The 23,070-nt window shown below is 67.1% G+C and overlaps 16 protein-coding genes across 16 annotated transcripts; 8 read left to right on the top strand and 8 right to left on the bottom strand.

Annotated features, from left to right (window-relative positions):
* The first annotated feature begins 267 nt into the window (after window positions 1-267).
* On the top strand, window positions 268-1,249 carry MICPUN_109421 (predicted protein). The gene has a single exon (XM_002505807.1). The coding sequence runs from the start codon at window positions 731-733 to the stop codon at window positions 1,130-1,132; it is 402 nt and encodes a 133-aa protein (XP_002505853.1). The 5' UTR covers window positions 268-730; the 3' UTR covers window positions 1,133-1,249.
* Window positions 1,250-1,278: 29 nt separating this feature from the next.
* On the top strand, window positions 1,279-2,487 carry MICPUN_63838 (predicted protein; the record flags this gene model as incomplete). The annotated part of the gene is made up of 1 exon (XM_002505806.1): window positions 1,279-2,487. One exon carries the CDS (start codon window positions 1,279-1,281, stop codon window positions 2,485-2,487), a length of 1,209 nt encoding a protein of 402 aa, XP_002505852.1.
* Window positions 2,488-2,565: 78 nt separating this feature from the next.
* MICPUN_63837 (predicted protein) lies at window positions 2,566-4,557 on the bottom strand (the record flags this gene model as incomplete). Its single annotated transcript, XM_002505574.1, has 1 exon — window positions 2,566-4,557. The coding sequence occupies one exon, from the start codon at window positions 4,555-4,557 to the stop codon at window positions 2,566-2,568; it is 1,992 nt and encodes a 663-aa protein (XP_002505620.1).
* A 1,165-nt stretch (window positions 4,558-5,722) lies between these two features.
* MICPUN_54764 (predicted protein) lies at window positions 5,723-7,378 on the top strand (the record flags this gene model as incomplete). The annotated part of the gene is made up of 1 exon (XM_002505805.1): window positions 5,723-7,378. The coding sequence occupies one exon, from the start codon at window positions 5,723-5,725 to the stop codon at window positions 7,376-7,378; it is 1,656 nt and encodes a 551-aa protein (XP_002505851.1).
* A 76-nt stretch (window positions 7,379-7,454) lies between these two features.
* Window positions 7,455-8,749, bottom strand: MICPUN_63835 (predicted protein; the record flags this gene model as incomplete). Its single annotated transcript, XM_002505573.1, has 2 exons — window positions 7,455-7,974; window positions 8,061-8,749. 2 exons carry the CDS (start codon window positions 8,747-8,749, stop codon window positions 7,455-7,457), a joined length of 1,209 nt encoding a protein of 402 aa, XP_002505619.1.
* A 143-nt stretch (window positions 8,750-8,892) lies between these two features.
* MICPUN_63834 (SUMO1 activating enzyme subunit 2) lies at window positions 8,893-11,026 on the top strand (the record flags this gene model as incomplete). Its single annotated transcript, XM_002505804.1, has 3 exons — window positions 8,893-8,938; window positions 9,030-9,193; window positions 9,302-11,026. 3 exons carry the CDS (start codon window positions 8,893-8,895, stop codon window positions 11,024-11,026), a joined length of 1,935 nt encoding a protein of 644 aa, XP_002505850.1.
* A 76-nt stretch (window positions 11,027-11,102) lies between these two features.
* On the bottom strand, window positions 11,103-11,624 carry MICPUN_72584 (predicted protein; the record flags this gene model as incomplete). The annotated part of the gene is made up of 1 exon (XM_002505572.1): window positions 11,103-11,624. A coding segment is annotated over one exon (522 nt), but the record flags the coding sequence as incomplete, so codon positions are not given.
* Window positions 11,625-11,859: 235 nt separating this feature from the next.
* Window positions 11,860-12,660, top strand: MICPUN_103944 (predicted protein; the record flags this gene model as incomplete). The annotated part of the gene is made up of 1 exon (XM_002505803.1): window positions 11,860-12,660. The coding sequence occupies one exon, from the start codon at window positions 11,860-11,862 to the stop codon at window positions 12,658-12,660; it is 801 nt and encodes a 266-aa protein (XP_002505849.1).
* A 132-nt stretch (window positions 12,661-12,792) lies between these two features.
* Window positions 12,793-13,740, bottom strand: MICPUN_98280 (predicted protein; the record flags this gene model as incomplete). The annotated part of the gene is made up of 2 exons (XM_002505571.1): window positions 12,793-13,233; window positions 13,318-13,740. 2 exons carry the CDS (start codon window positions 13,738-13,740, stop codon window positions 12,793-12,795), a joined length of 864 nt encoding a protein of 287 aa, XP_002505617.1.
* A 1,244-nt stretch (window positions 13,741-14,984) lies between these two features.
* On the top strand, window positions 14,985-16,517 carry MICPUN_87759 (predicted protein; the record flags this gene model as incomplete). The annotated part of the gene is made up of 2 exons (XM_002505802.1): window positions 14,985-15,158; window positions 15,543-16,517. 2 exons carry the CDS (start codon window positions 14,985-14,987, stop codon window positions 16,515-16,517), a joined length of 1,149 nt encoding a protein of 382 aa, XP_002505848.1.
* Window positions 16,518-16,637: 120 nt separating this feature from the next.
* Window positions 16,638-17,189, bottom strand: MICPUN_63829 (predicted protein; the record flags this gene model as incomplete). Its single annotated transcript, XM_002505570.1, has 1 exon — window positions 16,638-17,189. The coding sequence occupies one exon, from the start codon at window positions 17,187-17,189 to the stop codon at window positions 16,638-16,640; it is 552 nt and encodes a 183-aa protein (XP_002505616.1).
* A 317-nt stretch (window positions 17,190-17,506) lies between these two features.
* Window positions 17,507-18,353, top strand: MICPUN_87509 (predicted protein; the record flags this gene model as incomplete). Its single annotated transcript, XM_002505801.1, has 3 exons — window positions 17,507-17,559; window positions 17,739-17,801; window positions 17,936-18,353. The coding sequence occupies 3 exons, from the start codon at window positions 17,507-17,509 to the stop codon at window positions 18,351-18,353; spliced, it is 534 nt and encodes a 177-aa protein (XP_002505847.1).
* Window positions 18,354-18,424: 71 nt separating this feature from the next.
* MICPUN_63827 (predicted protein) lies at window positions 18,425-18,649 on the bottom strand (the record flags this gene model as incomplete). The annotated part of the gene is made up of 1 exon (XM_002505569.1): window positions 18,425-18,649. The coding sequence occupies one exon, from the start codon at window positions 18,647-18,649 to the stop codon at window positions 18,425-18,427; it is 225 nt and encodes a 74-aa protein (XP_002505615.1).
* A 741-nt stretch (window positions 18,650-19,390) lies between these two features.
* On the bottom strand, window positions 19,391-20,423 carry MICPUN_69585 (predicted protein; the record flags this gene model as incomplete). The annotated part of the gene is made up of 3 exons (XM_002505568.1): window positions 19,391-19,526; window positions 19,605-19,934; window positions 20,007-20,423. Coding segments are annotated over 3 exons (883 nt in total), but the record flags the coding sequence as incomplete, so codon positions are not given.
* Window positions 20,424-20,998: 575 nt separating this feature from the next.
* On the top strand, window positions 20,999-21,376 carry MICPUN_72613 (predicted protein; the record flags this gene model as incomplete). The annotated part of the gene is made up of 1 exon (XM_002505800.1): window positions 20,999-21,376. A coding segment is annotated over one exon (378 nt), but the record flags the coding sequence as incomplete, so codon positions are not given.
* Window positions 21,377-21,515: 139 nt separating this feature from the next.
* MICPUN_63824 (predicted protein) lies at window positions 21,516-22,643 on the bottom strand (the record flags this gene model as incomplete). Its single annotated transcript, XM_002505567.1, has 1 exon — window positions 21,516-22,643. The coding sequence occupies one exon, from the start codon at window positions 22,641-22,643 to the stop codon at window positions 21,516-21,518; it is 1,128 nt and encodes a 375-aa protein (XP_002505613.1).
* Between the last annotated feature and the right edge of the window lie 427 nt (window positions 22,644-23,070).

The raw sequence follows: 23,070 nt of genomic DNA, 5'->3' as shown, positions 1-23,070 counted from the left end.
CCGCTCCTCGCTCGCAACCGCCATCTTTCGCGTCGAGGCGCCGGCGAGCGGCGTTGTGTCTCCACCGCCTCCCGACAGCCGACAAAGTTTGGCTCCACGCCTCGGAGCGAGCTGAGTTTGGGCAAACTTGCAGGGGCCACGTCAAGAATCGAACCCTTCGGCCAGGGACGCACATTGCAAAGCGCGCCGAGCAGCGGCGCGGTGGGTTCGACCCTTGCGCGCGCTCGTTGCAACGCGAAACTATCACGGTCGAGATGGCGGACAAGACCAAGGGCGCGGCGACAAACATGGAGGTGACCTTCGCGAACCTCCAGCACGGCAAGAGGCTGAAGGGGAAGACTCGGAGCCGACTGCACATCCTCGTCGGGCTCCTATTCCTGGGCGCGGTCGCGGGGGTCGCGGCGCTAATCGCCAAGAAGGGGCTTCCGGACATCGATCCGGTCAAGGTGCGCGCACGTTCCGGCATCGGACCAACCGCGTGTCGCGCTTACACACTCGTTCCGACACCCCGCGCCCCCCGCCGATCCCCCAGATCGTGCCGATAATTTATTATTCCTAAATTCCCTCGACCCTTTCACTCACGCAGGTGCACACGGCGATCGACGATGCTGGGTATCTGGGCATCGTGGTTTACATCTTCGGTTTCGGCCTCGCGGAGCTGCTCCACCTGCCGGGCTTGGTGTTCATCACCGCGGGGGTGCTGTGCTGGGGGCACCTCAGGGGTTGGATCATGGCGCTGATCATGGCGCCGCTCTCGTGTTCGGTGTCCTTCCTGGTGGTGAGGAGGATCGGTGGGCAGGCGCTGGCGAACGTGGAGTGGGCGTGGGTACAGCGGCTGATGAGCAAGCTGGACGAATTTCCGGTCAAGACGGTTGTGGTGCTGAGGCTTATTTTCTTCATGGCGCCGGCGGTGAACTACATGCTCGCGCTGTCCAGCGTCAACTTTAAGAATTTTTTGGTTGGCACGTGGATCGGCCTCGCGGTGCCCCTAACCGTGGCGGTGTTCTTCATAGACCACCTCATCACCTACATGGGCTGGAGTAAGGCGCAGCACTTAGAGATCGGACACGCGCTGCAGCACCCGCCCCCGGCCGTGGCGGAGGGGCTGTTCAGCAGGTTTGGCATCGGGTGAAGCGGCGAGGACAAAGACTGGAAGGAGGGGCTGGCGAGTGCCCCGAGCTAAGAGGGTACTATTATTCACACTCACCGAGTTGAGCAGTTGAGTTGTAAAACGAAACACGATTAGCGTCGACAGTTGCCAACACCGTCGTTCAAAAGATGAGCAGCGCAACGCCCCCCACCTTGGTCAAGCCTCGGAGGCCCAGGCTTGGTCCGGCTGGGGCGACTCCCGCGCCCGCCGATCATGCGGTGGCGCCGCGTCCCCTCTGGAACGACGCGGCGGCGACGCCGAATCTCGACGCGATGCGTCGCGCGCTCGTGGCCGATCTCTCGCGACACTTCCCTCTGGACCCGAGTTCGACCGAGGTTGGCGTGGTTCTCATATGCGGCGATAGCGAGGACGCCTCGATGGACTGGGCGGGGCTCGTCCTCACCCTCCCTTCCGTCGCGGATCCGGAAGACGACGAGGAGAACGACGGGGAGGAGGCGGGCTCGCTGTGGGTCAAGCCTCTTCACATGGACGGGCCACGCGCGCACGACGAGAAGAAGAAGCGCGCCAAGACAAAAAGGGGCGGCGACCTGGTCCTGGTATCGGCCGAGGACCCTCCCCCGCTCAGCCTCGCGCGTCCCACCGCCCCCGTGGTACGCCTGTCCGTCTCCAAGGACTCCCCGGTGCAGAAGATCGACGGCGCGGCGATCATGGACCGCCTCCGCTTCACCACCACCGAGCTCGCGCCCGCCGGTTCGGGCCAAAGCCTCGGAGCCGTCGAGGACCGCGGGCTCAACCCGACGAAGGGCCACGACGTGAGCCGATCGACCGTCACTTCGGTGTACGCGTTCGCCCCGGAGAGGCACGAGCTCGCGAAAGAACTCAGCCGCGACCTCGCGGCGACGGGAGGCGCCCGGCCCCCTCGACACGCGTGCCTCCCGTCGCCCCGAGCGTCGTCCGCAGCCGACGTCGGGAAAAGGAAGCGACCCGCGTTTGGTCACGACCCCGACGGCGAAAACGACGAATACACATACGGCGAATACGACGAATACGACCACGTCGACACCCCGGGCACCACGGTCGTGTTCGAGGGGACGTCCAGGCAGACCGCGCGAAGGGTCCCGGGGCTCCCCGCCCCGGTCAGCAACCCGTTATTCGACGACGCGGGATCGGCGCTCGACTTCTTTGACGCAGAGTCGAAGGACGACGTTGGAACGCCCCGCCCGCCGCCGCCGGCTCTCGGGGACAAGGCCGCCGCGGTCCTGCGCGACGCGCTGCGGAGCTCCAACGCCGTGGAGCTGGTCCTGCCGAGGTCCGACGTGATGTGCGCTCTGGCGGAGGTGGACGAGATGAGATCCAGGCTCAAGAGACCGCGATGACGTGACAAACGCGCCGTCGCGATTGATAAGACTACAATGAGTGATCTCACGATGACACGACGCGATGGAAAGCAACCGTCACAGCTCGTCGTGCTCGTCGTGGAGGTCCTGGTGGATCGCCGCGTGCAGATTTTCCGCACCTGAGGCGCGCAGCTGCTCCCGCACCTTTTCCCGCCAGCGCTTGCCGGCGTTCGCGTCCGCGGCGGACCTCGACCCACCAACCGCCGCCTCCATCTTCCTCTCAGCCTCCGAGATGATCTCGCCCGCGTCTTTCTTCTTCTTCCACTTCTCCCCCTTCGCCTTGACCGCGTAGTGAGCAGCCTGCCTCGCCAGCTCCCACAGCTCCAGCTCCATCATGTTCCGGGCGTGGTTGAGCATCACCCCGTAGCACCCGACCGGCGGCCTGTCGTCGTCGCACTCGGCGCCGATGGTCGGTCCAGCCTCGGCGGCGCGCACGTCCACCGGTTCGGCCATCCACGCGCTGTACACCACCGCCGCGGCCGCCATCGCGACGTGCCTCCGCCGCGTGGGTGCCTGCGTCAGCGCGGCGAGGATATCCTCCGCCGCCTGCAACGACCTCTTCCTACCGAGCACCTCCGCCTCAATCCTCGTCTCCGCCATCTTCGCCACCAGCGTCCGATTCTCCGCCAAAGACTCAAACTTCTCCATCTGTCGCAGGTACGTCGCGAATTGGTGCGCCACCGCGGACGACGCCGCCGCCCTCGACGTCGCCACCGCCGCGGACCGTTCCCCGGCGAGCGGAAGCAACCCCGACGCGTACCGGTACTGCTCCAGCGCGTCGGCGTCCTCCCTGACGAGCGCGGCGACGTCGGCGAAGGTGATCCTCGCATCCGGGTCAGTCGCGTCCGACTTGACAGCGTTCGCCGCGCGTCGACTCGCTCGGAGTAACCGCGCGTGCCTGTCCACCCCCACCGTCTCGTCGCTGTTCGGGTCGGTGGACGCGAACCCGCCGGGGTGGTCGAACCTGGCGTACGCCCTCGCGCCGAGGTACTCCGCCTCCGCCTTGTACGCGGGCCACGCGACCGCCGCGAGGTCGTAGTCGGCCACCGCGTCAACCCAGTTAACGTCTTTAACATCCGCCGAGGCGGTAGCCCTGCCGCGCTGCATCAGGGCCCTGGCGAGGGACGCGCACGATCGTACCGCGGACATCTCGGACGGTTGCAGACCCAACGACGCGTCGGTGTCGCCGCCGATGACGTACGCGGCGCCGTCCTTACCGACGCCCCGCGCCGCCTCCGACATCTTCCGTCCAGCCTCCGCCGCGAGCGCCCCGCACCGAGCCGCCGACGCCTTGGTCCGTTCGACGTCGCGGAGCGCCGCGTTGGACCGACGGTCGAGCGCGGCGGCGTCATCCGCGGCCGCGGCGAGCGCCCTCGCCTTACGCGACGACCGAGCGCGTCGACACGGCGGGTCTCGGATCGTAGGTGACGGTGACTCACCGGGCGGTGACTCACCGGTACCGTCGGATCCCCCCGGCCAGCCCTCGACGCACACCCTCGCCGCGAACGCGGCGGCGGGATCGTCCCCCGTCGTTCGTGTCTCGTCGTTCGATTCGTCGGACGTTCCAGAATCGTTCTGGAGTCGTTCCGGAGTCGTTCCGGAGTCGAAAGTCTCGTCGAAAGCGTCGATGAGGTTTTCCACGCCGATCCGCTCCGCCTCGGCGACGCACATCCGCCGGAGGTGCGTGGAGAGCGCCTTGGTGTCTGCCTCGTCTGCGGGTCGTTGAATCCCCGGAATGTGTTCCGCGTCCAAACCGGGTCCCGAGAGGGCGAGGAAGGCGAGGCCGCCGCCCTCGCCGTCGCCGACGCCCACGGACTTGATCGAGAATCGGAGCCATCTCCCGCGGGGTCCGCACGCTTTCTGGACAGCCTCCCTCGCGGCGGCCGGGGCGTCCGGGAAGTCGCCGAACCTCAGGTATCGGGGAGGGTTCTGACTCAGGGATCCGCCGCCGTCGCCGTACCTCGCGTGCAGCTTGGCGCGGCGGTGCTCGAGCGCGTCGTGGAACGCCGAGGCTGATGCCGCGCACGCGTCGCACGTGTCCACCTCCATCGGACCGATCGACGAAGATGACGCGCGCGTTGGGGACGGAGCGGCGGCCAGAACGAGGAGGAGGGACGCGAAGATCGCCGCGGCGAAGCCGCGTGGAGCGCGCGACCCCGCCATCGTACGGTATTCCCGGGTGTGTCCCCGCGCTTCCGCGCGGTTCTGTGACGACGGAGAAATCCACAGCAGCGAAAAAACCGCACAAGATGACGACGAGTCTCGGAAGAGCAGAGAGCGGGGCGCGCCGGGGCGGCCTCTGCGGGCGGGCCCCATGCGAATCCTCGCGCTGCACGGTAACAGACAGAACGGGGAGGTCTTCAGAACACGCCTCGACCCCGTGGTCAGGCGCCTCGAGGATGCCGGTCACCGGGTGTTCTTCGTCGACGCACCCCACGAGCTGCCGATGGGTCCCGGGGACGAGGTGCCCATGAGGACGTGGTGGACCCGCGAGGGCGGCGACGGGGCCGGCACGAGCGGCTGGGACGAGTCCTTGGCAGCCTTGCGTGGGGTGTGGACGTCGCGCGGGCCGTTCCAGGGGATCGTCGGGTTCAGCCAGGGCGCCGCGGCGGGTCTCATTCTGTGCGAGCTATCCGATGCCGCCGACGCATCCTTCGCGTCGTTGCGGTGCGCGGTGCTGTGCGCCGGGTACGCGGTCCCGTCCCGCGACGCGATCGATCGTCCCGCGATATCCGACCGCCACGTGCGCGTCATGCTCATCGCCGGAGACGCGGACGAGGCCGTCCCGCCCGCGGAAACCCTCGCGTGCGCGTCGCGGGTCCATCCATCGACCACCACCATCTATAGACACCCGGGGAACCACGTCTTCCCCGCCAAGTCGCGGGACGCCCGCGCGGTGGCGGATTTCTTCGACGCGGAGGAGGTCGGCACCCTCGAGGTCGGCACTCTCCCCGGGGACGGGGACGGGGACGGGGACGGGATTCCCGAGGAGGTCGCCGAGGAGTTGGCCGCCCTCGCCGCCATCTTCGACGAGGAGATGCGAACCGAAGGGTCGACGACGCTGTCGTTCACCCTCCCCGGCGTCGCCGAGGCGATGGACCCGACCGATCCGTCCAGCTACGACCCGAGGCTGGTGCTGATCTTACCCCGGGAGTACCCCGCCGCGCTCCCGACGACGTCCTTGCGTGGGGTCCCGCGCGAAATCGCGGATCGCATGTCGCGACTGGGGCTGGAGGCGACGGCCCGGGAGGCGGGGGAGGCGTGCGGGGGCGGGGCGGCGCTGTTCTCCATCGTGTCGGAGGTGCGGGAGTGGGCGGAGGGCGCGGCGAGACGCGCGGTCGCCGCCGGGGACTTCGCCACGGTTGGGGAACCCAGGGACGACGACGGAGTCGACGAGGACAACGAGGATGAAGGTGACGGTGACGAGGACGATGACGACGCAGACGACGACGAGGTCGAGGTCGGGAGGTGGTGGGAGTCCGAGGACACCGACCCGGCGCTCGTCGAGGCCGCGACGATGGAGGCGCTCGACGCGGAGACGCGGCTGCGGCGCGCGCTGGGCACGGACGCGCCGTTCGTCGTCGGCGCCGGCGGGGGTCGATGGACGTTCGTCGTCGGCCTCGTCGGCAAACCGTCGGCGGGCAAGTCCACTTTTTTCAACGCCGCCCGCGAGCTGGCCGAGACGGACCGGGGCGCCGCCAGGTGCGCCCCCCACCCGTTCACCACGATCGAGCCCAACGTCGGTCGCGCGTTCGCGCCCGTGCCGTGCCCGTGCGCCGCCGCGGGGCTCCGCGGGACGTGCGACCCCGCGCACGGGTCGGAGGATGTCGACGGCGAGCACTGCCGACGGATACCGGTGCTGGTCAAAGACGTGGCGGGGTTGGTCCCCGGGGCGCACGCGGGTCGGGGCCGGGGTAACGCCTTCCTCAACGACCTGTGCGACGCGGACGTGCTGGTTCACGTCGTCGACGCGTCGGGAAGGACGGACAGGGAGGGCGTCGACCAGGTTGGCGATTCGGGGGTTATCGGCGATTCGGGGGTTGGCGTAGCGGGAGACATCCAGTGGGTAAGGGAGGAGCTGCACCGATGGATCTTCGGCAACGTCCGGCGCAAGTGGCGGACCGTGCGTCGCAGGCCCGAGCGGCTCCAGGACCTGTTCGTGGGGTACCACTGCGTCCGGGCCACGGTGGACGCGGCGCTCGATCGGATGCCGAACAACGTCCCGGACCCGAGGGGGGGGATCACCCGCGAGCGAGCGCTGGCGTGGACGGAGCGCGAGCTCCACCTCCTCGTCGCGCACTTCCTCCGCGTGCGATTTCCCATCCTCCTCGCGCTAAACAAGGCTGACGTCGTCGGGGCTGACGTCGGGATAGCGGCGGTGCGAGCGCGGTGGCCGGGGGAGCCTTCGGTGCCGACGAGCGCCCGGTTAGACCCCGGCGGGGTGCGGAGGGCGCTCAAGGCGGCGGTTGGGCTCAAACCCCCGACGCTTGGTTTCCCCGTGGACGACCTGGACACCGGGGCGTCCCGCGGTGGCAGACGCGGCGGCGGCGGAGGTGGGGTCGGGACGGCGGACGACGCGTCGACGGAACGCGTCGGGTCGTTGCGGGAGTGCGTGGTTCTTCGCCCGGGGAGCACGGCGTGGGACCTGTTCGGGGCGGTCCAGAGCCGGGGCGGGGGCGGCGACACAGGGGGAGGCGACGGGGGTTCGGTCGTCGCGGCGAGGGGCGAGTTCGTCCGGGCGGAATGCAGGGACGGTCCGGGGGGATGCAGGCGAAGGTTGATGCGGCGGGACGAGGCGATACACGAAGGTAACTGCGTCGTCAAGTTCTACGTGAACCAGAAGGCGAGCTGGCAGGGGAAGAAGAAATAGGAGCGGGCCCGGCTCGCGGTGAAAGAGTTTTAGATCGTTTCACTCGAGCGTCGTCGTTCACGCGGGTCACATGGAGTCACTGGCGGAGGAGGGGCGCGTCCCAGTCCGTGGGATCCACGTCCTCGAGCGTCGCGGCGCCGCCGTGTCGCTTGCCCCCGCCCCACCCGAGGAACCAAGCGCCGAGCGCCGAGCTTACCCCGCCTCCGTCACCGCCCCCGCCCCCGCCTCTGTTTCCATCGGCGCCGTCGGCGCCGGCCGCGTCGACTCCTCCATCCCGTGCCGCGCCGCCGCCGCCGCCGCCGACGGGTTCGCCCACGTGCGCGCGCCTCGACTCGTCGACCCGCGCCGACACCACCGTCCGCGTCGACAGGAGGCACTCGAGGAGGTCCACGCCCCCCATCGTCGGCGGGACCACCGCGGTCATCGTCACCTCCACGAACCGCTTCGTCTGGTCCGGGTGGTGGCCGAGCTTGACGTCCCGCGCGTTGGACGGGTTATCGTGGGTCGGGAGTTGGTGGACGGTGGGTTTGCGCCCGACGGAGGCGCCGACGCTGACGACTTTGCCCACGCCGGTCTCGACGGCTTCGACCACAGACCTGGGTGGGAGGTTGGGCGGTGCGAAGGTGATTGGGTGGTGATTGGGTATTTGAGTATGGAACGGGGACTACCCATCAAGACGCACCGGACGCACGCGCCGGGATCCTGGTGGAGAAACACCGCGCAGACGCAGGATGCGCGTTGGTGCCTTCCCGTGCGCTTCCTGTTGGCCATGTGCACCGCGTTCTCGAGGTGTATGAGCGCCTGGAGGGTGACAACGACGAGGACGGTGGCGAAAGTTGGCGCGAGGAAGTAAGGGTCCTTCTGGTTGGGTCCGCCGACGTGCGTGCCAACCGCGGCCGTGGTCCACAGCGACGCGGCGGTGGTGAGGCCGAAGACGGCGTCGCCGGACTTGTGTATCGTGCCCGCGCCGAGGAAGCCGATGCCGGAGACGATCTGCGCGGCGACACGAGAGGTATCATAGTTGAACGTGCCGCTGACGAAGGCTGTCCGTTCGCCGTCGACGGTGGCCTGCGCGGGCACCGGGACGCTGAACAGGGACCAGCTCGCCTCGGAGAAGAGGCACGCGCCGAGGGCGACGAGCATGTGCGTCCTGAGCCCCGCGCGGCGCACGGGGGAGGGCGCGAGGGGTTCGCCCGTAAAGAGGTGCCCTATGACATAGCAAAATTCTCGTTGTGCTCCTATGGCGCACCCGAGGAGCGCCGCGACGCACATCTTGACGCAGAAGGCGCCGGCAGACTCGCCGAGGACCTCGCTCATGAGGATATCGCTGCAGCCCCCGTGGGTGCGGTAGGACCCGCACGTGTCGGTCATCGTATCGTGGGTTTGCGCGCGTTTGTGGGAGGTTGCCCACTCAAAAATCTGGCCTTCAGTTGGCCAGGTTCGCCGAGAGAAAAAAGAGTTTGTATCGCAGTCGTGGCTTCACATCCAAGCGGCGCGTCCTCGGCTGCGTCGCCATGGCGCCCGAGATGAGCGACGTCGAGCTCGCCAAGTCCTCTAAGGGTGAGATATCGTCCCCGCGTCCATTCTTCGTGGTCCGTTTCGTCGTTCGCGTCCCCGCTGACCGGATCTCGCTTTCCCACCAAAAACGCAGTCCTGATGGTCGGCGCCGGCGGCATCGGTTGCGAGCTGCTCAAGACCCTGGTGCTGAGCGGCTTCGAAGATATCGAGATGATCGACCTCGACACCATCGACGTCAGCAATCTCAACCGCCAGTTCCTGTTCCGCAAGCGACACGTGGGCATGTCCAAGGCGAAGGTGCGTCCCGCCCCAAGATCCCGATCGCGCGCGCGCGTAAAGATTCGTTTCCAACACGATCCGAGGGGTGCCCACAATCGGTCCTGATCCCTCGGTTCCCTTCCCCAGGTGGCGAGGGAGACGGTGCTCAAGTTCCGCCCCGACGCCCGCATCGTCGCGCACCACGGCAACGTCAAGGACTCCTCCTTCGACGTCGACTTCGTTCGAACCTTCGACGTCGTCCTCAACGGGCTGGACAACCTGGAGGCGAGGAAACACGTCAACCGACTGTGCCTCGCCGCCGAGGTCCCGCTGATCGAGTCCGGAACCACCGGGTACCTCGGGCAGGTCACCGCGCACGTCCGCGGACGCACGGCGTGCTTCGAGTGCAACCCCAAGCCGGTGCCCAAGTCACACCCGATATGCACCCTGCGGGACACCCCCGATAAGCCGATACACTGCGTCGTGTACGCCGCCGACTTGCTCTTCCCCCGACTCTTCTCCGCCGACCCCAACGCCAAGAGCGACCTGGACGAGGAGGACGCCGTGGAGCTCAGCGCGTTCACCCGATCCCCCGGGGAGTCCCCGGAGTCGTTCGCGGTGAGGGTGTACGACTACGTGTTCAGGACCAAGATTGAGCGATTGCTCGCCAAGGAGGAGATGTGGGCGGACGAGAAACGGAAGAAGCCGACGCCGCTGCCGGCGTTTACGGAGCTGGTGCCCGAGGGACCCACCGCGGCGGCTCACGGGACTGACGGACTTAACGGCGACGGCAATAACAGCAATAACACGATGACGTCGACGGCGTGCAAGGCGCTGGGCCTTCGCGACGCGCACGCCGCGTGGACCGACGCGGATGCCGCTCGGGTATTCGTGAGCTCGTTCGCTCGCATCGTCGCTCGGGACGAGTCCGACGGAAACCACGGGACGGATAAGTTCGACAAGGACGACGCGCTGGCCGTCGAGTTTGTCGCCGCGACCGCGGCGTTGAGGAGCGCCAACTACGGGATCGAGCGTAAGAGCCTGTTCGATGCCAAGGGAATGGCGGGCAACATCGTGCACGCGGTGGCCACCACAAACGCCATCGTGGGGGGTCTCATCGTCATCGAGGCGCTCAAGGTGCTCCGTCAGCGAAAGGCCGGGGGCGACGCCGGCGGGGTCGCCACGCCCGTGCCGTGCGCGCCGTGCCCCTACAGGTACACATTCGTCAAGCAGCACAAGAGCAACTCGCGGCTGCTCGAGCCGATGGAGCCGGACCCGCCCAACAAATCGTGCGTGGTGTGCGGCGCCGCCAGGGTCGAGCTCGTGTGCGACGTGGAGTCGATGACCCTGGGCCGTCTCATCGACGAAGTTCTCAAGAAGAAGCTCGGGATGAACGCCCCGGAGGTTAACGCCCCAGAGACGATCCTTTACGAGCAGGACGACGGCTTGGACGATGACGAGATTGAGCAGTACGCCAAAAACTGCAAATCCACGCTGGCCAACTTGCCCGCGGGTGGCGTCAGGCACAACACCGCGCTCAGGGTGTCGGACTTCACACAGAAGTTCGAGTTCGACCTCATCGTGACGCACAGACCGGGGGATGAGTGGGACGACGAGGAGGATCCCGACGGGTACGTGCTCCGCGGCGATTCGGTGTCGGCTGAGAGTAACGAGAATAACGCGGCGAACGGCGAGAATAACGAGGAGAACGGCGCGGTCGCCGAGGACGTGGACGACTGCTTGATCGTGGACGACGAGGACGAGATCAAGGCGGCGACCGCGACGGCCGGGACGAAGCGCAAGAGGGACGACGACGACGACGACAACGACGGCGGGGGGCGGGGTGACGCGAAGGAGATTAGAATCGAGTGAAAACTTTACTTTGGCGCAAACGACGATGACTCGCGACGCATAGGGCTCGATGGACCGCTGGGCGACGGGCTCAGTCCCTGACCACCACGAGCGTGTCGCCCCTGCTATCCCTCGCCACCCGCAGTTCCCCGTCCACGTACACGTTGTCGAACCATCCCCGGCCGAAAGGCGGGAGAGGCAGGGACGCCTCCGTCGGCGCTAAAAGGTTGAGCGCCGCTTTAGTGAACCGAAACTCCACCCTCGTCTCGTCCGTCACCTCGATGACGCTGTCCACCACGAAGGTGTTGCCGTTGGAGAAGACCACCTCGTTGCGTAGGGTCCCGGCGTCGACGTCTATGCGCTGGTACGCCTGGGTGATGGGCGCCCCGCCGTCGTCGCCGCCGCCCGGGAACTTCTCCAGCAGAAACAAAGTCTCGTTTTCGCTGGTCCACGCCAGCCTCCAGTCGGCGGTGAGAACCGTGGCGCGCGTGTTGGCCCTCCCGACGTTCCCCCTCGACGCGATGAGCGCGTCGACGGCGGTCTCCATCTCGGCCCTGTCCTCGGGGGAGTGGCCCACCCCCCTCCGTTGCTCGCGCGCCAGCCTCAACACCTCGTTCTTGGCTTTTTTGGTGCCCGATCCTCGCCCGAAGGCGTCGAACAGCCCCGCTCTGCAGCCCACCCGGACTCGGGTTCGAGGCGAGGCGCGGGATCCCACGCGGGCGTGAATGACCGCGCGCGTCGCGGGGGCGATCGCTGAATACATGTGCCCTGCCCGTGCGGTGGCAAGTGACGAGGCCAGCCACGTCGCCCGTTCGTCATCTTTCCAATAGTCTGAGTTTCGCGAAGGTGCCGAAATGTTCTCGGGCAGTCCGACGGGCGCGCGGACGGAGAGGCGCATGGGGGCTCGACGGACGGTGCCCATCGAGGCCACCGCGTACAGCAGCGACTGGCGCAGCTGCGGCTGGGAGTGGGGCCTCGCGTTGGGCCCGCTCCCGCTGTACCTGCCCCTGTGCGCGGGGGTGCGCCCCTCGGGAACGGTCGCGTGGCCGTTGGTGCCGAGGCGTCGGCGGGAGAAGGTGGAGGACAAGCCCGCGCTGGTGCTCGGCGGGGCGACGCTCGCCGTGTTGGGGGCGTTCGGGGTGGCGGCGCACGCAGTCTTCTGCGCGGCCGCGGGAGGAGGCTCGAGATGGCGCCGGAAGGCTGCGAAGGCGCTCAGGAACGGGGACGTCACGGCGAAGATGACCACCGCCGCATGCGCCGGTGCGCTGCTGGGCGCGACGCAGTTCCCCATCGGGCGGTACTGGGGCGAGAGCCACATCGCCGGGTGCAAGTACCACGGGGTGACGGCGATGGGTACGCGGCCCGAGGAGGTCAGGCCGGTGATCTGGCGCCACGACGTGCTCCGCGACCCGGTGGGCTTCCTCGGGAGGCTGGTCACCATGCGTTGGGGCGCGGCGGATGGAACAATCGCCGCAGACACCGACCATTACCCGCACGGAACGAGGATGCACGTGCCCGGGTACGGGTGGGGGGTGGTCGAGGACCGGGGCGTGGACATAAAGGGCCCGCACAGGATAGACCTGTACTACGGGCGGAGGCGGAGGGCGCTCCGGTTCGGACGGCAACGGGTCGACGTCGCCGTGGAGGAGGCGTGATTTCTTTTTAGCGAATTAGACTATGCGTCAGAGGTTGCACTATGCGAGGTCCCGCCGCCGTCGAGTTCACTCGAGTATTACTCACCCGGACGCCCCGGCGGTGTCGCATCACTTGCTTGTCGTATTTATCAATCACTTGTTGGCGAACCAGCCGTAGGAGTGCAGACCGACGCCCCACAGGTTCACGCCGACGTAGCACACCCACACGACGACGAACCCCAGCGCCCCAACCGTCGCAACCTCCTTCTTGCTCTTGCCCGCCACCAGCCTCGAGTGCAGGTACGTGGCGTACACGAGCCAGGTGATGAGCGCCCACGTCTCCTTGGGATCCCAGGACCAGTACGAACCCCACGCCTCGTTGGCCCACACGGCGCCGCTGATGAGCCCCGCGGTGAGAAGCGCGAACCCGGCGCCGAGGCACCGGTACGCCAAATTGTCCATCTCGCGCATCAGGTCCGCGCCCGCCAACACGGGGCTCGCATCGTCGGGAAACTCGCCGGCGTCCATCACCGCGGCGACCGTCCCGTCCGCGCCCACGCGCGGCCGGTTCCGGCGCCGCACCTTGCCCTCCGACTCGGCGTCGGATGCGACAGACGCAGCCAGCGCCGCGTCGCCGGCGGCGTCAACCGACCCATCGATTCCTGATTCCTTCTGCACGAGCCCATCGAGGAACCCCAGCGCGCCCTTCGCCCCCTCGAACCCCTGCGTGGCGTCCACCAGCAAGAACGACACGCACGACAGGGAGCCCACAAGCAGTGTCGCGTAAGAGAGCATCATCACGCTCACGTGCATCATGAGCCAGTTGCTCTTCAACGCGGGGACCAGCGCGCTCGCGCGTTGCAGCTCCGGGGGAAGCGCGAGGGTGGCGCCCGCCACGACCATGAGCGCCGTGGGCGCCGCGAGCGCACCGGGCACCGCGCTCTTGCTGTAGCCGTCCCTCTCGGTGACGACGAGGTGGACGCCGGTGACCCCCCACGCGAGGAAGAGCAGCGACTCGTACATGTTGGAGAGGGGAAAGTGTCCGGATTCGACCCAACGCGCGGCGAGGAGCGAGGCGAGGGTGAGGTTGCCCGCGAGCATGGCGTACTGCTCGGGCTTACCCGCGCGCTTCTCGTCCGTGAAGAACGCCTGCGGGGGACGGATGGTGGACGAAGGGTCAGTCGGCGGGGGGTGCGGATTTCTCTCGCCGATTCGATTCGGCCAACGAACTGCGGGGATAAGGGTTAGGGCATTTTGGCGCCGGGGGCGCCCGGGGCTGGGTCCGCGCGCCGGGAGCGCCCGTCTCCCGCGCCGTGATTCGGGTCTCGACACGCCGATGGACGACGACGCTCACCTTGTAGCAGTACACGCCGCTCGCGCCGAGGAGCGCGCCGAAGGACGCCTTGCCCATGACCTGCTCGAAACCGCTCAAAGAGAGCCCGAGCGTGCCAGCCACGTCGCCGAGCTCGTTGGGGGAGGCGAGCGCGCGGCACGGGGCGGGGCGCACGTTGCGGCCTCGGGACCGACGACGTGCGCGTCCCATCGATGACGCGAGCGCCTTCGCGGGAGACGCATCGCCGCCGAAGAACCGCGTCGCGCGGCACAGGGCGGTGGCGCGCGGCTGATGACGCCAGTGACGACGCGCCTCGACGGGCATGGACGTCCCCGTCGTCGCGGCGCGCGGGTCGGGTCTCGCGCGGGAAGCCGCGGGCGCTCGCGCGAGCGCGGCGGGCGACGCGATGACCGTCGCCGACATCGGACGAACGATGCGTGAGCGGTGCGAGATGGTCGAGCGGCGGCGACCGTCAGCGCGCTGCGTGTGCGTGGGTCGGGGCCAATCAGGCGCTCCACGTCAGGACTGATCGGGCGCTGGCAGCCACAAGACTGCCCGGATATCACAGAGGTGGGCGGTCTCGTCGGCCGGGCGCGGCACTCTCCGTCGCGACCATCGCACGGTGTCGACCCACATGAGCGCCGTCCGCGCCAGCACCGGGTTCGCGACATCCGCGCGCGTCAATTCGGCGACTCGTCGCGCGGCATCCTCGCTCCGCGCGCTCTCGTCCCGGGACTCGCGCGCCGCTTCCGCCATCTCCAGCCGTCCGATCGCGCGGGTCGCGCCGTGCGTGCACCGCGGCCGTCCCCTCGCGATGAAGGTCACCGCGGCGCTTCCCCCCGCGGCGGCGGGCCCCGCGGTGGGATGCCTCTTCGAGACCCTCCCGTTCGGCGCGTTCATCGGCGCCGTGCTCGGCGGCGCCATCGCGTCGCTCGCCAGCCGCCTGTGGTCGAAGAGGCACCTCTCCAACGCGACGGTGACCCACGCGGACACGCCCGCGCATCGCGCCTTGATGGACGCGTGCCCGCACTTCTACGAGCCGTACGACGCCGTGGACGTTCTCAGGAACAGGCACGCGTGCACCATCGTCGCGTCGCTGCTCCGCGAGAACCTCCCCATCGAGTACCAGCGGGAGGTGCTTCGGATGCCCGACGGCGGGCATGTCACCCTGGACTGGCCAATCGCCGTGCCCCCGTACCCGGGCGAGGAGGACGTCAAGAACACGATGGCATCGCTCGGCGCCGTGGTGGTGAACGATGACGAGAGGCAACGCGCGGAGGAGCGCGAGGCCAAACGGGAGCGCGAACGGATGGACGACATCATCGCGCAGTTACAGTACGGCGCATCCGCGGCTGGCTCGAGGACAAACGGTGCGTTCGTCGGCACGGGGGACTCGGCGTCGTCCCCCGACGGCGTCCCGGGCGTGATCGGCGTCGCGGGCGGCGGCGGTGCCGGCGGGTGCGGCAGCGGCGGGACCGGGTGCGACGTCGACTTCGACGCGCTGGCCCCGCCGTTCCGGCGCGCCATCCCGGACCAAGGACGGACGACGCTTCGAAGGCGACTCGCCGAGCACTGGCGAACGATACCCGACAACGCCCCGGTGCTCATCCTCATGAGCGGCATAGCCGGCGGGTCGCACGACAAGTACCTCAAGCACTTCATGCGCAGGGCGGCGAGGTGCGGGTACAGGTGCGTGGCGTTCAACTGCAGGGGCACCGCGAATTCGCCCCTCACCACCCCCCAGTTTTATTCCGCGTCGTTCACCGGCGACGTTCGCGCCGTCGTCGACGAGATTCACGGTCGATGGCCCGAAGCGAAACTCTTCGCCGTGGGGTGGTCACTGGGCGCCAACATCCTGACCAACTTTCTGGGCGAAGAGGGCGAGAACGCGAAACTCGCGGGCGCGGTGGCCATGTGCAACCCCTTCGATTTGAACGCGTGCGACGCCGCGCTTCAAAACGGGTTCTTCGGCACCGTGTATTCTCGCGCGATGGCCAAGAACATGCGCGCGCTGTTTGCGCCCCACGAGCACCTGTTCCAGGGCTTGCCAAACTACGACAACGTTTTGGTGGCGAACGCCAAGACGGTGAGGGACTTTGACGAGGCGGTGACGCGTGTGACGTTCGGCTTCGATTCCGTCGACGCGTATTACGACGCGTCCAGCTCGAGGCTATCCATCGGCAACGTCGGCGTGCCTCTTCTCGTGGTTCAGGCGAAGGACGACCCCATCGCCGTTGCGGACGCGGTACCCCGGGACGTTATCAAAGAAAAGACGACGCCCGGGCTGGTCGTGCTCGTGGAGACGGAGAGCGGCGGGCACCTCGGGTGGACAGCGGGATCGGAGGCGCCGTTCGGGTCTCCGTGGCCGGATGCGGGCGCGATGCAATTCTTCGAGGCGTGCAGACGCGGGGTCGGCGCGACTGACATCGGAAACCAATCGGACGGTCAATCGGCGGGGTCTGTCGACGAGGCGGACGGGAATGCCGACGTGGAGCGTAGGGCCGAGGTGGAGGCGGACGTGGCGGTGGAGGCGCCCGCGCGGTGACGACGGTTAAGCGTAAGGTGTTTGGAAGGTACGTAGCACATCACGCTCCCGTCGTCCCCCGCGCACGCCAGGCGCGTTCCGTCCCCGCTCGTCGCCACACCCGCACCGCCGCCTTGTTAGTCATCGTTTGCGTTTCTTCCGTTTGGCGCTCCCCATGCACTCCACCATCCACGGGTGCGTCGGGACGCTGCAGGCCATCGCTTCACGCACCTCCCTCTCCAGGTCGTCCATGGACCACCCGCACCGCTCGTCCCCGTCGTCGAGGTACCGCCTGGCGACCGTCAGAGTCCGGCGAACTTCGGGCCATGACTCACCGGGCGGTGACTCACCGTCGCCGGCGCGAAACCTGTAGCCGGACAGAAACCCCACGGCGATGAACGGCGCGAACTGGTTGTGCCCTCTGGCGAACACCACGTCGTCTCCGCAACACCGCATGTCGTGTACCGTATCGCGGTACCACTCGTGACCGTCCCCGTTGTCCAGCTGCCAGCCGACGTGATCATGTTCCCTAGCCTCCGGGAGGTAATAATGGTCTGGTAAGACTGTGAAGCGACTGGGGATGTTGTGCGGCTCAGGCACGACTGCTATCGTCGGCGGACCGCCGACGACGTTGAACAGATTATCGGACTCGAATCCATTTGCACCGTCTCGCCAATCACGCACGGGTGGCATGTCTGCCTTCGTCGCGTCCGCGGCGTCGACCCCGACCCACCTGCCCTTCCAGGTGAATGATTCGTAGGTCGCGTCCTCGAAGCCAGGGTCCTCGCCCAACAGCTCGGCGTATTGTCTGATGGCATTCTCACCGTACTCCATGTCACCGCGCCAGACGAACAGTGTATCGCGCCAAGACATCTCGTCTACTCCCAGGACCTCGTGCCGCCGGGGGGCGGGGCGACTTGTTCTGATTGTCAACCTATTTTCCACGCCTCGACTTTCACGAAGGTACCACACAGCCAGAGGCGCTGCCGAGCGACGAAGGGGCCGCGAGGATGGCGGGCGCTTTCGCCTTCCCCGACTTTTTCGAGTACCCACCGTACTTCACGTGAGCTCCCCCGCATCCTTCGAGCCGATCCCGCCCCCGACACCGCCCCATCGCGCGGGCACGTCCGCCTTCAAAAAACGCGCCAACCAACCCCGATCGTTCCCATCGCGCCTCTCGCCGTGCCTCCTCCACCCACCGACCCGTCCCTCTCCCTCTCAACTCCCGACCCCACCGCACAGGATCCAACCCACCCCGGAGACGCAGAGGAAACAGATCGAGCTGTGGAAGTCCCTCATCCTCAGGTTCGCGCCCCGTCGCAAACGCCCAGATCCGGGTGGGCACTCCATCGCCACCCCGACTTTTAGCCAAATCACGATCCGATCAATCCGACGCGCGGCGACTCACCCCAATTCCTCGTCCTCCGGATTCGATTCAGGTACTGCCAGCACCACAAGACGCACGTGCTCAACCTCGAGGAAGTGGACCACCCGCTCTTCTCCAACCCGCGGTGCGACCGCAAGCTCTCGCTGGACGCTCGGCGAACGCTGGTGGATGAGCTCGCAAAGGGCGGCGGCGCAGAGTGGCTCGGGTCGGGTCGGACCCGATGCGTGGTTTTGTGGCGGTCGGTGGCGAGCTGGGGCGAGGCCATGCACGCGTGGGCGTGCGAGTTGGGGCACCAGGGGACGGTGGTGACGGTTGGGGAGATTGCTGATTCGCGGGAGGGGCCGGGCGGGGATTTCGTCGGGGTGGACGCGGAGATTGTCGTCAGGGCGGCGAGGTACCTGGAGGCGACCGGCAAGGCGGCGGTGCTGGTCGGGGAAGGGGGCGACGACACCGGGGTGAAGTTCTTGTGAGGATGATGGAGATGATCCAATCGTGTGTGTGTTCGCGGAGGTGCGGCTAGTGGCTAGGTGCGAGCTTTGGGCTAAGTGAATGGCACGGTCGGAAGTAACCCGCCCATCGCCCACGTTCCGTATTTGAGCTTCTGCTCGACGAAGAGCACGTGCTTCTTCACCCTCGGATCGTACTTCCTAAACTCCAGCTTGTTCAGCAGCTTCTTGGGGTTCCGTCGCTTCACGTAGAAGAACCCCGTCTTGGCCGTGGACACCAGCTTCACGAGCATGGCGCCAGCCTTGGTCACCTTCGGCATGGTTCACGCCGATTTTCCCCCCCCGCTCGGTGCGTGAAGCGCGCTGCGACCGCGGCTCACACGAAGATGCCGCGCGCGATCGGACGATCGGCGTGCGCCCGCAACGAGTCGTCCGTGAAGATGGACGGGCTCGGATCGACGGAGCGACGGATCCCGGCGCTGCTGACAGTGCGACTCGATCCGGTGGTCGGGACAGTTTAGGGTTGAAAAAATCAGCTGGCCATCTGCTCTTCGGTGGTTGGCCAATATTTTACGAGGGTACCCGCGAGTGTCGTCACGTTGGGGCGGGCGGTTGTCACGAGGTGTTGATAAACAAGTCGATTTAAACCGACACCCTACGATCACGACGGCGTCACTCGCTGAGCTCCGCCGGGTCGAACTCATCGTTCGCGCGCTCCGCGCCCCCCTTGACCTGGTTCGGAGCGCCCGCCCCGCCCGGCTTGCCAAACCCGCGGCTTCCCCTCCCGCCGCCTCTCCCCCCGCCCGGCGTGAACCCCTTCCCGCCCCCCCTCCCGCCGCCCCGACCTCCCTTGGGCTTAGAGCTGCTGCTTCCCGTGAACTTGAGGCCGCCCTCCAGGATGATCTCCTTCGGCGGCTGCGGTTCCCTTTCCCGGCGCTCGGCGTCGCGTGCCTTGCGTTTTTTGTTATCCCTCTTCTCAGCCTCCCTCTTGTCGGCTTTCGACATGAACGCGCGACCGCCGTCCTTCTTCCGCGCCCACTCGTACGAGTTCCTGATCTGCTTCAAGGGTAGCATGCGCACCCAGGCTTCCATGGTGCCTTCCTCCTTCTCCGTGGACGCCATGTGGGGATAGATGTGGGACTTTTTAAAAGCCTCGACGTCGTCGGCGTATTCGTCCAGCGCGAGGGGCTCGTGCGACTCGGCGTACCTGGTGTTGTACGCGTGGTAGATGCACTCGCACAGGAACAGGCCGAGCTCGGGTGCCATCGGGGTGACGCAGCTCTCCTTGGTTTTCAGCGCGAAGATCTGGTCCTCCTCGGCAAGGTAACCGCGAACGACGCATAGCATCGTCCCGATGAGCTTACGAATCTGGTGGAGCATGAACGATTGGCCAACCACCGTGGTTCGGACAAACTCCACGCCGTCGATGACGAAGGGCTCGCCGCACTCGAAGGATATGATGTACCTCATGGCGGCCGCGTCGTTTGGGTCCACGCGGACGGTGTAGTTGTGGAAATTGTGGGTGCCGCAGTAGTTGCCCAGGATCTTGTTCACGCGCGCGCGAAGCTCCTCGTCAAAGACGAAAGCCTTCGCTTCTTTGTCATCCTCCGCCTCCGCGGGCGCCGTCTCGATGCCCTGCTCCGCAGCCTCCGCCGCGAGCGCCGCCTCCGCCTCCACCTCCCTCCGGGGCAGGCAACGCCTCGGGTCGAACGCACACGTGGGTATCACGTATTCGTACCTTCGTCGGTCGCACATGGTCTTTGCGTTGAACCCGCCGGTGACGCGCTTGTACCCGAAAATCTTGAATCCTTCCGGTAGCGCCGCGTTGATGCGTTCGAGGACGCCGGGGGGATCCAGCACCATGCGCAGGGCGATGCACTGACCCACGGCGCTCACGCCCTTGTCCGTCCTCGCGGCGCGGGTCCATTGGACCTTGGTGAAGTCGCCCGCGTTGTCGGCGGAGATGCCGCCCGCGGCGACGATGGCTCTCTCGAGCTCATCCTCGATGGTTCTCGCGCCGGGGTTGCGCTGGAAGCCCTGGTACCCTTTGCCGACGTACGCGAGGAACGCGGCGATCTTGCGCTTCTTGCCCCTGCCGCCGCCCTCCTCTCCCTCGTCCCCCGCCGGCTTGGCGTCGGCGCCTTCGGTTGGGGCGATTGACGATTGCGCGGGGGCGTCGGCGGCGGCGGCGGCGGTGGGGGCTTCCGTTTGCGGTGCCGCGGCCTCGCCTGGGGCGGTCGGGTCGTCCCCGCGGGGCTTCTTAGCGGTGGGTTCGTCCTCTGTCGACATGGAGGGTCGACCTCGACTCGGTTCGTCGCGGCGGCGGACGTGCGCGCGCGCGCCGGTGGGAGTGAGGGGCCTCCTCATAAACTTTTCGACACCGAGCTTGCTGCTGTCAGTCTGCAGTCAGCGTCACATCTCGGCAGCACCGACGTCACCAAATCAGATAAGCCACCACCATGACCGCGCTGACCGTCTGCTGCGCGACGACCGTCAGGGCCCGAGCGGGCCCCACCCCGTCCACCTCCGCCGCCTCCGCCGCGATCCCACCCGTCGTCCACAGGGCGCTCTCCTTCTCCGCGGCGACCGCGCTGGCGCTCGCGCTGAACGCGCCGATCGCACTCGCCATCCCGCAGACGTCCGAGTGCGCCACCAACTCGTGCGACGACAAGGACTACAGCGGCCGCGACCTCACCGCCGAGTTCTACACCAAGGGCTCGCTCAAGCGCGCCAAGTTCGGCGGCAGCAACCTCGCGGGCGTCACCCTCTTCGGAGCCGACCTGACGGACGCGGACTTCACCGGCGCCGACCTCACGAACGCGAACCTCGGGCAGTGCAACCTGACCGGCACGATCTTCAAGGACGCCAACCTCTCCGGCGCCATCGTCAGTGGCGCCAACATGGACGATCTGGGAGACATCGACGGCTCGGACTGGACCGATGTCATCGTCAGGAAGGACGTCAACGATAAGATGTGCGCGAGGAACCCGCAGGGCATCAACGCTGTCACCGGGAACCCGACAGCCATGAGCCTCTTCTGCAACTGACGAGGCGACGAAGGGATGGGGAGGGTCCGGGAGCTGAGCCCGGAGGCACATCGTGTACGGAACTGTATCGCAATAATCAACTCGAATGGATTAGCAAGAACAACCGCGACGTCGCCCGACGACTCGCTCGCGTCACCGCTCACTCCTTGCTGTGTCCCTCCTTGACGCGCGGCGGCGGGTTCACCAGCGGAAGGATCATCTTATTCCTCCCGCCGCCCATCCCGTTCACGAGCCCTTGCAGACCCCCGAGGCCGCCCAGGCCCTTGTCAACGCTCTCCTTGATTTGTTCCACCGGTATGTCGTCCACCGTGATCCCGCTGATCAGGACGACGCCGCCCAGGATCATGCACCAGCTCAGCGACCAATTTCGCAGCGCCGTCCACGTGCTGGTGGGTAGCCGCTCTCCGAGGATGACGACGCCGAAGACGACCGCGGTTATCATCTGCGCGACGTTGCCGCACGTGCACACCACCACGCTGTTACCGTCCTTGAGGCCCCTGGTCTGGCACACCAGCCCGAACGCGGTGAGGCCCACGGACGCGCCCAGCCCGAGGAGCACGAACATGAACGACATCCGCCCGCCCAGGATGAATCCCAGCTTACACGCCAGCGCGGATAGCGAGAAGAACGTTCCAGCCTGCAGACCCGCGAAGACCTCCTCGACTCTGCCGCCGCCCTCCTGCCCGGTCCCGCCCACCTGGTGCGACGTCCTCAGGTGGTGGGGCGATCCCATGCCGACCAACCCGACCACCTTCTTGCCGCTGCGGTTAACGCCGAGCCGGTTCATGGCCTTGTCTTTGGTGGCGTGCCACTTGTAGTACCCGGGCGCCGAGACCACCGCGGCGACGAGGAAGGCTCCGATGAGGTACCTGAACCCCGAAAGCTCCGCGGGCTGCTGCTCCTCGCTGTTCCAGCCGATGCCTATGGTCCCAATCACCGCGAGCGCGACTCCCGCCCATTCCTTCGCCTGAAGCGTCTCGCCGAGCTTGTAGTGCGAGTACACCGCCAAGACCGCGACGCCCCCCGCGGCGACGGGCTGTACGACGCTCACCGGCGCCCTGGCGATCGCGGCGACCATGAGTAAACCGCCGAAGACGTCCAGCGCCATGCCCGCCGCCCACGTCTCGTCCGAGAGGTACGTCCCGATGACCTTCGGATCGAGCACCAGCCTGGGCAGGTTCTTGGTGCCCTGCTTCTGCAGCGCCTTGCCGACGTTGATGCACGACGCCGCCACGGCGACGATGAACACGGCGAAGACGGCTACCATGGTCTAAACCCTAAAACTGGTCGAACCCCGCCCAGCCCCGCGCGCGCCTCTGTGCCCCGACCACGCGCCCCCAAGGGAATAATCGACAGTCGGGGGAATTCCGCGGCCTCATAACCGTGACGTGCGTGCAGGTTTGCGTGTGCAGGTTTTACTCAGGATGTGATGTGTGAAGGGAGTGGCTGACGAGCCGCTTCGCGGCTGTTTAAACTCTAAACCCTGAAAACCCAACCCCAACCCCCTAAGGACACGGCGCGGACCCTAAAGATACAGCGCGCCGCTTGTTACTCGCGCGTCAGCGGCTACATGAGCGCGCATCTTGCTCATGTGAAAAACCGCGCGTGGCGCGCATCAGGATCTATATGGGGAAATTAACTCAAGGATGACGATTCCTGCAAAACCTGCACACGCAAACCTGCACGCACGTCAC

Source organism: Micromonas commoda, chromosome 13 (genome assembly GCF_000090985.2).
Source record: "Micromonas commoda chromosome 13, complete sequence".
Taxonomy (NCBI): Eukaryota; Viridiplantae; Chlorophyta; class Mamiellophyceae; order Mamiellales; family Mamiellaceae; genus Micromonas; species Micromonas commoda.
Note: the sequence above shows the minus strand (reverse complement) of the source record. Positions and strands in the feature narration are given on the sequence as shown.

Excerpts from the sequence above, each read along its gene's own strand:
- MICPUN_109421 (XM_002505807.1), top strand. The coding sequence starts at position 731 with ATGGCGCTGATCATGGCGCCGCTCTCGTGTTCGGTGTCCTTCCTGGTG.